This window comes from Cebus imitator, unplaced genomic scaffold, assembly GCF_001604975.1.
Source record: "Cebus imitator isolate Cc_AM_T3 unplaced genomic scaffold, Cebus_imitator-1.0 Scaffold566, whole genome shotgun sequence".
Lineage (NCBI taxonomy): Eukaryota > Metazoa > Chordata > Mammalia > Primates > Cebidae > Cebus > Cebus imitator.
In genome coordinates, this window is record NW_016107881.1 from 931,659 (window position 1) to 946,315 (window position 14,657).

The 14,657-nt window shown below is 34.6% G+C and overlaps 1 protein-coding gene across 1 annotated transcript in view; it reads left to right on the forward strand.

The window, feature by feature from the left end:
• The window catches only part of MCHR2 (melanin concentrating hormone receptor 2), a 51,034-nt gene extending 43,465 nt beyond the window's left edge, over positions 1 to 7,569 (forward strand). The window contains exons 5-6 of the mRNA XM_017515931.2: positions 511 to 630; positions 7,089 to 7,569. Of these exons, the coding sequence (XP_017371420.1) occupies positions 511 to 630; positions 7,089 to 7,404 (436 nt within the window). The 3' untranslated portion in view covers positions 7,405 to 7,569. The remainder of the gene's footprint in view (positions 1 to 510; positions 631 to 7,088) is intronic.
• The last annotated feature ends 7,088 nt before the right edge of the window (positions 7,570 to 14,657 follow it).

The following is a 14,657-nucleotide window of genomic DNA, read 5'->3' on the forward strand; positions in this document are numbered from 1 at the left end:
GCCTGGGTTCAAATTTTACCCCTGCCAGTTATTGCTGGGTAATCTTGGGCAAGCCACATAACCCCTCTGTGCCTCAGTTTTTTCTTCTGTAATGTAAGGGTATTAATGACATCATACTCATGGGGTTTCACAGATTCAATGGGTAAAGATATACAAAATGCTTAGAGCAGTGCCTACCATACAATAAAAGTTACATACTGTTGCCTGTCATTGTTAAACACTGAAGATTAATAATAGGTAGCCTCACCTGTTCTGCACTCAGTACAGTTGGGTTTGGCTAGAGAAGAGACAAGCATTGTTAGTGAACAATGAAGATCAGGGCCTCTCTACAATAAAGCAACCAAAGATCTTGAGCTTTTCCACAAGGACTTTTATCCTGGACTCTGAAAAATGAAAGAATCATACCTTGGAAACTGCAAAAGCCAATTTCTAATTCAATTAATGTAATGGTGGTGTTTCTCTCTCTCTCTCTCTCTCTCTCTCTCTCTCTCTCTCTCTCCCATTTTACAGGTATACACTTTATTTGACAATAACAACTTTTTTTTTCCCTCTACCCTTGATTTTGGTGTGCTATATTTTAATTTTATGCTATACTTGGGAGATGTATCAACAGAATAAGGATGCCAGATGGTAAGTGCTTGCCTTATTTTGCTTTATTTGTTAAAAGAACAATTTCGATAGCCTAAGATATCTACAACAAAAACTTAGGCAACAGTGATTTGAAACATACCACATTTAGACATGTGGATGTTGATATATGTCTATACAAAGAATTTTTGGAAAATAAGGCATGTAATAAATAAACTGCTTAAGAATCTCTCAGTGACAAATGTTGAAATCACTGATGTAATGGTTTCATTAAAATGCATACAGAACTCAAGATTCTATTTCAAGAATAATTTTATATTTGTTATTAACAGTTATTTAACTGTTTTTGTTGTTCATTCTGCAGATTTGCATGCATATGTAAATATCTTACATGTTATGTGCAACCTTTTAATTTTTGTGTCTTACATTAATAAAGCATGGTCCATTTGGGAAGAAAAAGGAAGTAGCCACAGTTACAGAAAAAAATTAGCTTATAAATGTATCCCAGGGAGCTGAGTTGGTGAGAAGGTTAAAATAAAATCATATGGAAGAGCAGACACCAATAGCTGGAGAGAATGCCTGAGCCTTCTTAAAACAGTTCTCCAAATCAGATCATTTTGCTTTTGACACTTTTCTCAGAAATGCTAAGAGGATCTTATGAAACAAATCTCATACACATGCAAGAAATAAGAGGAATGACAGTGCCTACTCTGATAAACTGCAGGGGAATCACTGTCTTCAAATGATTTTTAGTTCCCATGCTTTTAAAATTATTCCCAAGTTTTGTTCATCTGTTTCCCCCATGTCCCAGAAACATTTCCATTAAATGCCTAAATATGAAATAACATGATTAAATATGGGAATCTTAAAATATGTTTTATTTTAGAATAATTTGCATTTCTGAAAAGTAGATAGTAGCAATATAGTACAGATAGTACAGCAGATGTATACAGGGTTTCCAAAAACCCCTCACTCAGTTTTCCCATTGTTAACATCTTACATCATCCAGGACATTTGTCAAAACAAAGAAAATTGCATTACATTACTGTTAACTAAATTCTATTCTTTTTTTTTTTTTTTTTTGAGACGGAGTTTCGCTTTTGTTACCCAGGCTGGAGTGCAATGGCACCATCTCAGCTCACCATTACCTCCACCTCCCGGGTTCAAGCAATTCTGCCTCAGCCTCCCGAGTAGCTGGGACTACAGGTGTGCACCACCATGCCCAGCTAATTTTTGTATTTTTAGTAGAGACAGGGTTTCACCATGTTCACCAGGATGGTCTTGATCTCTTGAGCTCATGATCCACCCACCCAAAGTAGCCTCCCAAAGTGCTGGGATTATAGGAGTGAGCCACCATGTCCGGCCAACTAAATTCTATTTCTTTATTGGATTTTACTAGTTTTTTCGTTAAAGTCCTCAATCTGTTCCAGATTCAATCCAGAATAGCACATTGCATTTAGTTATCAAGTCTTCCCAGTGTCCTCTAATCTGTGAATTTCTCACTCTTTCCTTATTTTTCATGACCTTCATAGTCTTAAGGAGTACTATCCAGGTATCCTGTAGAATGTTCCCAATCTGGGTTGTTTGATATTGTATCATGATTAGACTGTACTTACATGTTTTTGGAAAAGAATTAACTCTTCTCATCACAGTATATCAGGGGTCACATGACAGCTACATTATCTCACTGTTTAGCCTTGATTACATGGTTAAGGTGGTGTTTGCTAGGTTTCTCCACCACGAAACTACTGTTTATCCCTTTCTCTATTCTATTCTTTGGAAATGAGTCACTAAACATAGCTTACCTTCAAGGGGGAAGCAAAAAGATGGGAATTAAGCTCCATCTCCTGAAAGAGGAGTATCTATATTAGAATCCCTATATTATTTGTAATTCTTCTGTAAAGAAGGTCTGGCTCTTCTCTCCTCATTTTATTCAATATTCATATTAGTATAGACTGATATATTTATTTCATACATTGAGTTATAATTTAATGCTTTGTTATTTATTTGGTCTCTCAAAATGTTCCACCTTGGAACCTTACATGCCAGGAGAGAGTGGTATAACATATTTAAACACTGAAGGAAAAAACTTATACCCTAAAATAGTATATCCCACAAAAATACCCTTCAAACATGAAGGAGAAATAAAGATTTTCCCAGATGAACAAAACCTGAGGAATTTCATCAACACTAGACCTGCCTTACAAAAAATGCCAAAGAGAGTACTTCAATCAGAAAGAAAAGGACATTAATGAGCAATAAGTAATCACTTGAAGTTACAAAACTCACTGGTAATAGTAAATATCAAGAAAAATGTAGAATATTATAACACTGTAACTGTGGTGTGTAAACTACTTTTACCATAAGTTGAAAGATTAAACAATGAACCAATCAAAAATAATAACTACAACAACTTTTTGAGACACAGATAATACAATAAGATATAAAACTAGTAGTTTTTACTAGTTTTCTTTTTGCTTGTTTATGCGAACAGTGGTAAGTTGTTATAAGGTTAAAATAATGGCTTATAAGATAGTATTTGTAAGCCTTATGGCAAGCTCAAGTCACAAAACATATGATGGATAAACTAAAAAATAAAAATCAATAAATTAAATCCTATCACCAAAGAAAATCACCTTCACTAAAGGAAGACAGGAAGGAAAGAAAGATTAAGGAAAAGAACACCACAAAACAACCAGAAAACAAATTTTCAGCTACGAAGACACAGATAGACTAAAAAAAAAAAGGAATGGAAAAGATATTTAATACCAAAGGAAACCAAAGAAGAGCATGAGTAGTTTCATCAGACAAAATAGATTTAAAGATGAAAACTTTAACAAGAGACAAGGTTAATATATAATGATAAATGTATCAGTTTAGCAAGGGCATATAACAATTTAAAATATATATGCACCCAACACTGGAGCACTCAGATATATAGGCCCCAATACAACAGTAGCTGGAGATTTTAATAACCCACTTTTAGCATTGGACAAATCTTCCAGACAGAAAATCAACAAAGAAACACTGAACTTAATGTGCAATGTAGACCAGATAGATCTAATATATATTTACAGAACATCTCATCCAACGGCAGCAGAATATACATTATTTTCCTTAGCACATGGATCATTCTCAAGGATAGAACATATGTTAGTTCACAAAACAAGTCTTTAAAAATTCAAATAATTGAAATAATACCAAACATCTTCTCTGACCATAATGGAATAAAACTGTAAATCAATAACAAGAGAAATTTTGGAAACTATAAAAACACATGTAAATTAGAAAGTATGCTTCTGAATGACAAGTAGGTCAATGAAAAAATTAAGAAGAAAGTTAAAAAATTTCTTGAAACAAATGATATTGGAAACACAACATACCAAAACCTATGGGATACAGCAAAAGCAGTACTAAATGGGAGGTTTATAGCTCTAAGTGCCTACATCAAAAAAGGTGAAAAAATGTCAAATAAACAGTCTAATAATGTACCTTCATGAACTAGAAAAGCAACAGCAAACCAAAACGAAAATTGGTAGAATAAAAGAAACAATAAAGATCAAAGCAGAAATGAATGAAATTGGAATGAAAAAAAAAAACAAAAACAATACAAGAGATCAATGAAACAAAAATCTGGTTTTTTGGAAAGTTAAACAAAATTGACAAACCTTTAGCAGATTAACTGAGAAAACAGAGAGAAGATCTAAATAAATAAATTCAGAAATAAAAAAGTAGGCATTACAACTGATACTACAGAAATTCAAAGGACCATTAGTGGTTATCATGAGCAACTATATGCCATTGAATTGGAAAATCTAGAATAAATGGATCATTAGTGGCTATCATGAGCAACTATATGCCATTGAATTGGAAAATCTAGAAGAAATGGACAAATTCCTATATATATATAACCTACCAAGATTTAACCAGGAAGAAATCCGAAACCTGAACAGACCAATAACAAGTAACGAGATCAAAGCCAAAATAAAAAGTCTCCCAAGAAACAAAAGCCCAGGACCAAATGGCTTCACTGAATCCTACCAAACATTTAACTAATACAAATCCTATTCAAATTATTCTGAAATATGAAGGAGCAGGGAATAATTCCAAACTCATTCTACAAGATTGGTATTACCATGATAGCAAAATTAGACAAAGACATGTCAAAACAAGAAAACTACAGGCCAATCTCTCTGATGAATATTCATGTAAATATTCACAATGAAATATCAGCAAACCAAATTCAACAATATATTAGAAATCTCATTCATCCTAAGTGGGATTTATCCCAGGGATGCCAGGATGATTCAACATATGTAACTCAATAAATGTAATACATCATATCAACAGAATGAAAGATAAAAATCATATGATCATTTAAATTCAATATATCAAGTTGAAATATCAAATGCTGAAAAAACATTTGATAAAATTCAACACCCTCTATGACAAAAACCTTCAAAAAACTTGGTATAGGAGGAACATACTTCAACATCAACATAATAAAAGCCATATATGACAGACACCAGCTAGTATACTGAATGAGGGAAAAACTGAAAGACTTTCCTCTAAGATTTGGAACATGACAAGGATGCCCACTTTCACCACTGTTATTCAATATAATACTGATGTCCTAGCTAGAGCAATTAAACAAGAGAAAGAAATAAAGGACATCCAAATTAGAAAGGAAGAAGCCAAATTATCCTTGTTTACAGATGGCATGATTTTATATTTGGAAAATCCTAAAGACTACACACACACACACACACACACACACACGCACACACACAAAACAACTATTAGAACTGATAAACAAATTCAGTAAAGTTTCAGCATACAAAATCAACACACAAAAATCAGTAGCATTTCTATATGCCAAGAGTCAACAATCTTAAAAAGAAATAAAAAACTAACACATTTATAATAGCCACAAATAAAATTAAATACCTAAAATCTTAACCAAAGAAGTGAAAGCTCTGTATAATGAAAACTATAAAACATTGATGAAATAAATTGAAGAAAACACCAAAAAATGGAAAGATATCCCACGTTCGTTGATTGGAAGAATCAACATTGTTAAAATGTTCATACTACCCAAAGCAATCTACAGATTCAAAGCAACCTCTATCAAAATACCAATGATGTTCTTCACAGAAATAGAAAAAACAATCTTGACATCTATGTGGAACCACAAGAGACCCAGAATAGTCAAATATATCCTAAGCAAAAAGAATAAAACTAGAGGAATCACATTACCTAACTTCATATAATAGTATAAAACTATGGTAACAAAAACAGCATGGTACTAGAATAAAAACAGGGACATAGAACAATGGAAAAGAATAGAAAACCCAGAAACCAATTTACACAACTACAGTGAACTCATTTTCAACAAAACTGCCAAGAATATACACTGGGGAAAAGACAGTCTCTTCAATAAATGGTGTTGGTAAAATTGGATATCCACATGTAAAGGAATGAAACTAGAACCCTATTTCTCATGGGTTCAAATCAAATCAAAATGTATTAAAGACTTCAATCTAAGACCTCAAACTATGAAACTACAAGAAAATATTGGGGAAAATCTCCAGGGCATTGGTCTGGACAAAAATTTCTTACTCTACAGGCAAAGGCAACCAAAGCAAAAATGGACAAATAGGATCACATAAGTTGAAAAGCTTGGCTATCTAAATTGCCAAGATTTAGAAGCAGCCTAAGTATTCATCAGCAGATCAATATATAAAGATAATGTGGTATGTATACACAATGGAGTACTATTCAGTCATAAAAAAGAATGAGATACTGTCATTTGCAAAAACATGGACGGAACTGAAAGTCATTATGTTAAGCAAAATAAACCAGGCACAGAAAGACAAATGTCACATGTTATTGCTTATTTGTAGGATCTAAAAATCAAAACAATTGAACTCATGGACACAGAGAGCAGAAAGATGGTTACCAGAGGCTGGGGAGGGTAGTGGGGGCCTAGGGATGAGGTGAGGATAGTTAATAGGCATTAAAAAATAGTTCAAAAAAACAAATAAAGCCTAGTATTTGATAGCATAACAAGGTGACTATAGACAGTAATAATTGTACATTTTTAAATAACTAAAAGAGTGTAATTGGATTGTTTGTAATACAAAGTATAAATGCTTGAAGGGATGGATACCCAATTCTTCATGATATGATTATTACACATTGCATGCCTGTATCAAAACATCTCATTTATCCCATAAATATATACACCTATACTAAGTACCCACAAAAAATAAAAATAAAAATTTAATAAAAAAAAAAATTTCCAGCTTTGGAAACTTTGGAAAGTTTTCAACAAGAATAAGAAGAATGTATTACAATGCTCTGAGTAAGCATGAATATAATAATGAACTTCCTATTTCACTGCAAAGCTATTATGAACTATCCAAAAGGTTCTAGGAACATATTGCCCTGTAATTTCTATGGTTGTTTATACTCTGTCTATCTGATTGTTTCCTTTGCAGCTGCAATCCCAGCATACCAAAACAGAGAGTGATGAAGTTGACAAAGATGGTGCTGGTGCTAGTGGCAGTCTTTATCCTAAGTGCTGCCCCTTATCATGTGATACAACTGGTGAACTTACAGATGGAACAGCCCACACTGGCCTTCTATGTGGGTTATTACCTCTCCATCTGTCTCAGCTATGCCAGCAGCAGCATTAACCCTTTTCTCTACATCCTGCTGAGTGGAAATTTCCAGAAACGTCTGCCTCAAATCCAAAGGAAAATGACTGAGAAGGAAATCAACAATATGGAAAATACTCTGAAATCACACTTTTAGGAAAGATCACCATGAGTCTAAACGTGATTGTCTATGTTACTGGTATTATTAGAAAGGATAGGTGTACCGATATGTTTATGCCCATCATTCTTGTGTACTGGTGACTTTTAGCAGCATGGAACAGAAGTGTGAGCATGCAAATGCAACGAGTTTAATATGCTAACTTTAGCAGGATGCAAAATGTTGATCAATGTTATGGGTAAGGAATGGGATAGTCTAAGATACCTAAGCTTCATGATTGTGTATATTATTTCAGCATGTTATAAACTAGTCACAAATGAAAATGGCCATCCATGACCATTGACTCAAAACTCACCAAGGAACATGACCATGCCCTCCACACTGTGGCCTCACTGTAACAGTGTCCTCAAGGTTTCTAGGAGGGTATCCCCTTACAGTGAAGTCTGAAATTTGGCTATTTTTTATCTACAAAAATGTCAGTTTTATATGGTTCAATCTAATGCCTTCAATAACTAAGCCCCACCTTTTAGAGTAACAGTTATCATTTATTGCATACATGCAATGTGTAAAATTACATGTAATCTGTGAAATAAGCATTATTACCTTTGTTTTCTAAGGCCCAGAGAAGATAAATGATAGGCCTAATGTTGCAACAGCTATCTAGGAGCTGGGCTAACATTCAACTCTACCTGTTTCTTTTCTACTGCACCACCTTGACAACCTGTACTCATCATACTGGAGAACTCAGTAACTTGGAGTTTCCTTTGCTTTCTCCTGTAGCCCTACAAGAGGAGAACTAAAATCTGATAGAAATGAGTTGATGTTTTAAGCATTCTTTTAGATTTACCTTTGTCCTCACAACTGCAAACTGTAGAAACTGGCATCTGCAATTTAATAATAATAATACTTTAATAATAATACTTTACTTCTGGACTTGTAGCACCATTAAGAAACAGTCCCTTTAAGTTACAATTTTTTAAAAATTCCCTTTAGGTTACAGTATACATGTTTGTTCCAAGGTACAAAAAGTAATTAGCCCTTAAATTTTCACAGTATTCATTACATCTATCTTTTCCTCTTTAGACTTACATATAGTTAAAAAAGGAAACAATGCATTTAAAGCTTGGATCCTACATTAAGATAAATATTGTTATTTTGTTTGTGGGCAAAATCTATAAACCCACCTTCTTCATCTAAATACATAAAATTGCTTGCTCCGTAAACATCTGAAACCAATTTTCAATCAGTCCTTTCTAGAAAAAGAGTTAACCACCTGATCTCCATTATTTTTATATCTCACTTGTGTTTGGATAAACTTGTATTTGAACCAACTCAGATGTGAATTTTAACCCAATTTATTTTACTCTAGAATTTTTAGACAGCATTTCAGAACTGGATAATATATTTAAGTGCATATCTGGTTGAATGGTTCTGTAAACAACATGAGAACTACAAACTGCGACAGGTAGCATCTGAGACATTTTATTTCCATAGCTGAGGTCTAGAGACCTACATACACAGCCAGATGCTCCTGTAAAACGTCAATCAGAAGGTATGTCATGGTCACAATTTCAGGGGTCTTCATTCTCACTTTTCTAAGGTGCAACAGTCAGGACTCAGTGCATAATACAGACTTCTGAAGACCCAGCACAATGGGTCAGAAACATCTTATTATGTAATAATTAAAGAGCAATTGTTTACTTTCATTGTCTTTTTTCATACAGAAAATATTATGATTTTAAAGACTTAAATAGTTTTAAACCACAGACCTTTCTCTAGTGGCATTCCCAATAGCCCTCAAATAATTTGTCAGTGAATTATTTTAAATTATATTTACTAAGAGTCGTAAGAAGCTTTAGCATTTAATCAAAGTAGAAAATAAAAAGTGACTAATAAATTTATTTTTGTCCCTTTATGTATCTTTTCTATGCATAAGCATATTTATATGCAGATTTACAGAGGTGGTTTGATAAAGATTCTTTATGTGTTTTATATATTTGGCCATGATATGTATATATGTTTACTTTCAAGTGAAGTTAATAATGATACTTGGATATTTGTCACTTGATCAAATAATAATTGTATCCTTATTCTATGTTTATTCAATTCTAGGTTCCTCATTTAAACTTTGATCATCAATTAATAAAATGAATGAGTAAAAATTGCTTATATATTAATTTACTTATGGCTTGCAGCTTCTACTTTTAAGATTTTCTATAAATAATTTTATATTCTCATAATAGAAATAGCTTCTCTTGAATAAAGACCAAATGTTTCAGAATTAGTAAAATGTATCTTAAATATGGCCAGTAGTTTGAAGGCACTTATTATCATACCGAATTGTCAGAAACCTAGACTCTTGTATTATATATTGGAAATTACTGCTTTTTGCGGGTTATAATGTCACAGGGTCATGGAACCTTGAATCTGAACGATACTTTAGAGATTATCAAATGTTCAAGATGAGAAAAGTGAGCCACAAATAAAACAAATTATTTTTAGCACAATTCATTGTGTGTCTAGAGACCCACACCTAAAAAGCAGCGAGAAGCCAGCCCTGAGTTCTTTCTACCAAGCCACAGTCCTTCCCTTGTAGAACAGTGTGAAAAAGCTAGTGAGAAAATTACAGTTGGTAATAGCTATAACAAATACTTAAAACTTTAGTGAGTAAATCAAGATTGTATAATTATGCTTTAAAAATTGTCAAATTTTAAAGAAATACTTGACTCACAATTTACTTAGATTTCCTGTCAGAATGGCAGACAGTAATTACCCGTTCACGTCACAGAGTTCTATGGAATCAGCCCAAAGCAAAATAGACAAATTAACAATATTTTCTTTTACTGCCCCCAATTTTTGGTTGACAGCTCTCTACATCAATAATTTAGTTCATTCTACAGAATGCTTCCTCTCTTACCTAGTTAGGAACAGCACTACAGTTCCTACCCTTACAATTCCTTTATGACTTCACCCTAGCAGGGGTAGCATCAGATTTTTCCATTTGCCATTTTAGCAATTAGTTTAGATACAGCTGTAGTCCACTCAAAAGACTATACTTAATTGGTGTTTTGGTTTCTGGTGTTTGTAAATTCATCATTTAACCCATATTTACATAACACTCTATCTCCAAGGCACTATGCTGAGCTCCACTGAGAATAACTTTTTTAAATGCCTAAGACACTACCTCATCTCAAGAACTGAAAATCCAGTGTCTCCCATGCTTCCTGTAGATCAACTGTGCCCAGTAGGTGTCCCAAAGAAGAATCTACAGTGGCTTCTTTATTCTAAAATACAATTCACAAAACAGGCCACTAATTTAATAACTGCTTTGGGAAGTAAAAACACAACATTCACATTAATAGATATAACCTAATTTCAGAAACACACATGGAACACACATCACAGAACTGAAGGAAGAAAAGAAACAGTATTGACAAAACTGTCGCTACATTTTCTCCTAAGATTAACTGTACTTATCTCATCAGTCTATAAAAGGATTCTTCATTAAGTGATTTCATTGCTACTAATGTCTGAATTTAAAGACAAAAGTGAATCATATCAAAGGGTTAAAATTGATTAAATATCTCACAAAAAAATGTTTACCTTTTTTTATGTAAGAATTGAGAAAAAATGGGAATAATGTTGAATTAAATGTATTGCAATAAAAGCAAAACCAAAAGAATTTGCTACCTTAACAACAGAAAAACTTAACATTGCGTTATGAAAATAAAACTTTGAGTTTCTTGAGGAAGAAAAGCTACCTCTGTCTCATCACACCATCATTGGGAGTTTAATTCTGGGATACTATTTCGAATGTATTCTCTTCTGTCAGAAACCTATTTAAAAGTATAAATAGACCTTTAATCAAAAGTGGGGAATAAAACATTCCTAAAACACTGCATGATTTTTACTGAGACAACAGGTCGTTCCTATAGCTTATTAAAATGTGTTGTTCTTCCTAGTTTATAAAACTGAATACATTTGCTATTTCTCTGGAAAACATTCAAGGTAAATATCTATCTTTTGTTAATAGACATAAATATTACTAGAGACTTTTTTAATAACAGCTATCTAAAATGTCATATGCAGGTCTATTCCCAAGCAATTGACAAAATTATTTCCAGGAATAAGAAATAATGAATAAGGTTTCACTCCTCAATTTTCAATGTTGTGTTGAAAGCTTTGGAATTCCTGGTGTCAGTAGACTTGGTTTAAGTTTCACTCTGGTCAATTACTAGACGTAAAATCCTTGCAAAGAATATGAAAAGACACTTCTCAAAAGAAGACATTCATGCAAGACAAACATATGAAAAAAAGCTCAACATCACTGATCATTAAAGAAATGCAAATCAAAACCACAATGAGATACCATCTCACACCAATCAGAATGGCAATTATTAAAAAGTCAAGAGACAACAGATGCTGGTGAAGTTGCAGAAAAAAAGGAATGCTTTTACACCATTGGTGGGAATGTAAATTAGCTCAAGCATTGTGGGAGATAGGATGGTGACTCCTCACAGATCTAGAAGCAGAAATACCATTTGACCCAGCAATCCCATTACTGAGTATATATCCAAAGGAATATAAATTATTCTATTATAAAGATACATGCACATGTATGTTCATTGCAGCACTATTCACAATAGCAGAGACATGGAATCAATCCAAATGCCTACCAATGATAAACTGGATAAAGAAAATGTGGTACATATACACCATGGAATACTATGCAGCCATGAAAAATAATGTGACCAAGTTCTTTGCAGGTACATGAATAGAGCTAGAAACTGTTATCCTCAGCAAACTAACACAGGAACAGAAAACCAAACACAGCATGTTCTTGCTTATAAGTGAGAGTTTAACAATTAGAACACATAGACACTTCCTGATGCCCTCACTCCCCTCAACTCTCCAACAGGCCCCAGTGTGTGTTGGGAAGAACAACACACACTGAGGCCTGTTGGGAGATTGAGGGGAGTGAGGGCATCAGGAAGAATAGCTAATGGATGCTGGGCTTAATACCTAGCTGATGGGTTGATCTGCACAGCAAACCACCATGGCACACATTTACCAATGTAACAAACCTGTACATCCTGCACAGAAGAAAATATATATGTGTATATTTTTAAATGTTAACTAAACTACTCAACTTTATAGATTTGGAAACTGGAGCCCAAAGAGGGTAAAGTGATAACTCAAAATCACAAAGCTTTTTGTTCTCAAAACAAGGGCAAAATTTTGAAGCTCTGACTCTTAACCCCTCCCCAGTTTCCACCAAATTCTTCTCTGGCTACTGTCAGAAAGTAGGGGGCTGTGGATTCCATGCCAAGAAGTTTGTTTATAAATGTAGTGAGATGCCTTGAAACTTTATGAGGAGGCAGGATCACAATCAGATCTGTGCTCTTAGAAATAGCCGGCACTAGAGTGTGTGATGAAAAAATGGGAAGAGCCTGAGGCTGAAAAACATAGGAAGTTATCACAATGGTCCAGGAAATAATGTCTCAACCAGCACAATGACAATACAGGTGTATTCATATAGCTACCATTTGTTGAGTGCATACAGTATACCAGGCATTGTGCATAACCTCATGTAATCCTCTCACCAGCCCTCAAAGCTACATACCATTATTGTCCCCATCTTATACATGAAGAATCCAGGGCTTGAAAAGGTTAAGTAACCTGCCTATTGTTACTCAACTAGCAACCCCACTATGCTTCTCAAGCTTCACAATGGATGCACGTCACTTGGAGATATTCTTAAAGTGCAGATTCTGATTTGGTAGATCTGGGGTGCAATCTGAGATTATGCATTTCTAACAATCTCCCAAGTAATGCTGATGCTGCTGTTTCACAAAACACACCTTAAGCTGCAAGGAGTTGTGTCCAATAGAAATTCAAGAGAGGAAAGAGATAAGAGAAACCATCAAAAATAAAGTTGGTTATGTGGAATGAGGAAGCGAGAAGATGATGAAATGATTTTGAGATTTCTACCCAATGGGAAAGCTACTGATTAGCATAAAAACCCTGGAGAAGGATCAGCTGCAATCTGTATTCATTAAATGGAGTTTCTATCCATGTGTTTCTAGATCAATCTTGAAAAAGAATTTAACATACTTTTTTGGCAATTATCAACATCGGGCTACTAGTAGAAGTTAACAGTGTATACATATCTACATGCTTATTCAGCTTTATTGTTCATTAGCAACCCAGCCACACAACAATTTCTCTAGTTTCATAATATCACTATTAACCCTTTATAGTTTTATATCATTCCTTAAAATCAAGATTGATGTTGAGATGGAAAAGCATAATACAGACACCGGGGATTAATTACTGCATAAAGAATATAGAGAAGTGCGGGAAGAGAGGAAAACCCCAGGCTATAAAGCCAGTAAACCTGAGTTTGCATCCCTAAATTGCCACTTAGTGCCTGCAAGACATTGAACAAGTTCAGTATCTACTCTAACTCTCAGTTCCTTTTCTGTAAATTGAAGATGATAACATCACCCATTTCAAACTGTTGTTGTGCGACAGGTATGCTTAAGGCACTTCAAACACTGCTTAGATAGTACAAAAATCAGTACTTTTAGTGTTCTTATTCACCCCGTCATCTTCATTATCATGATTATCAACATTGTCACTTAAAAATACTTGATTGAGGGCCAGGTAGGGTGGCTCATGCCTGTAATTCCAGCACTTTGGAAGGCCAAGCAGAAGATCAAGACCATCCTGGCCAACACGGTGAAACCCCAACTTCCATCTCTACTAAAAATACAAAAGCTAGCTGGGCATGGTGGTGCATACCTGTAATTCCAGCTACTTGGGGGGCTGAGGCAGGAGAATCCCTTGAACCCAGGAGGCTGAGGTTGCAGTGAGCTAAGATCATGCCATTGTACTCCAGCCCAGTGACAGAGAAAGACTCCATCTAAACAAACAAACAAAAAAAACTTGATTGAAAAGACAGCCACAGTACTTTGCAATTTCTCCCATTGACAAGTAGTCTACTTTGAATCTAGACTGCCTTGAAACTTCCTTTTACCAATAGAATGTGGCAGAAATGACACTATGTAAATTCCAAAGCCTAGGTAGGCCTCAAGGAGCCTTGGACCTGCTCGAGACCTACATAATAAAGTCAGTCTAGCCTACTTGAGGTTGAGAACCCACATGAAGGAGAACCCAGGTACCTGACATGGCAGACAGTACCAACTGCCAGACCTGTGGGTGACACCCTCTGGCCCAGCTGACCCTCCAGCATTTGTAGCCATGAGAGTGGCTCAGGCATAACCAACAAA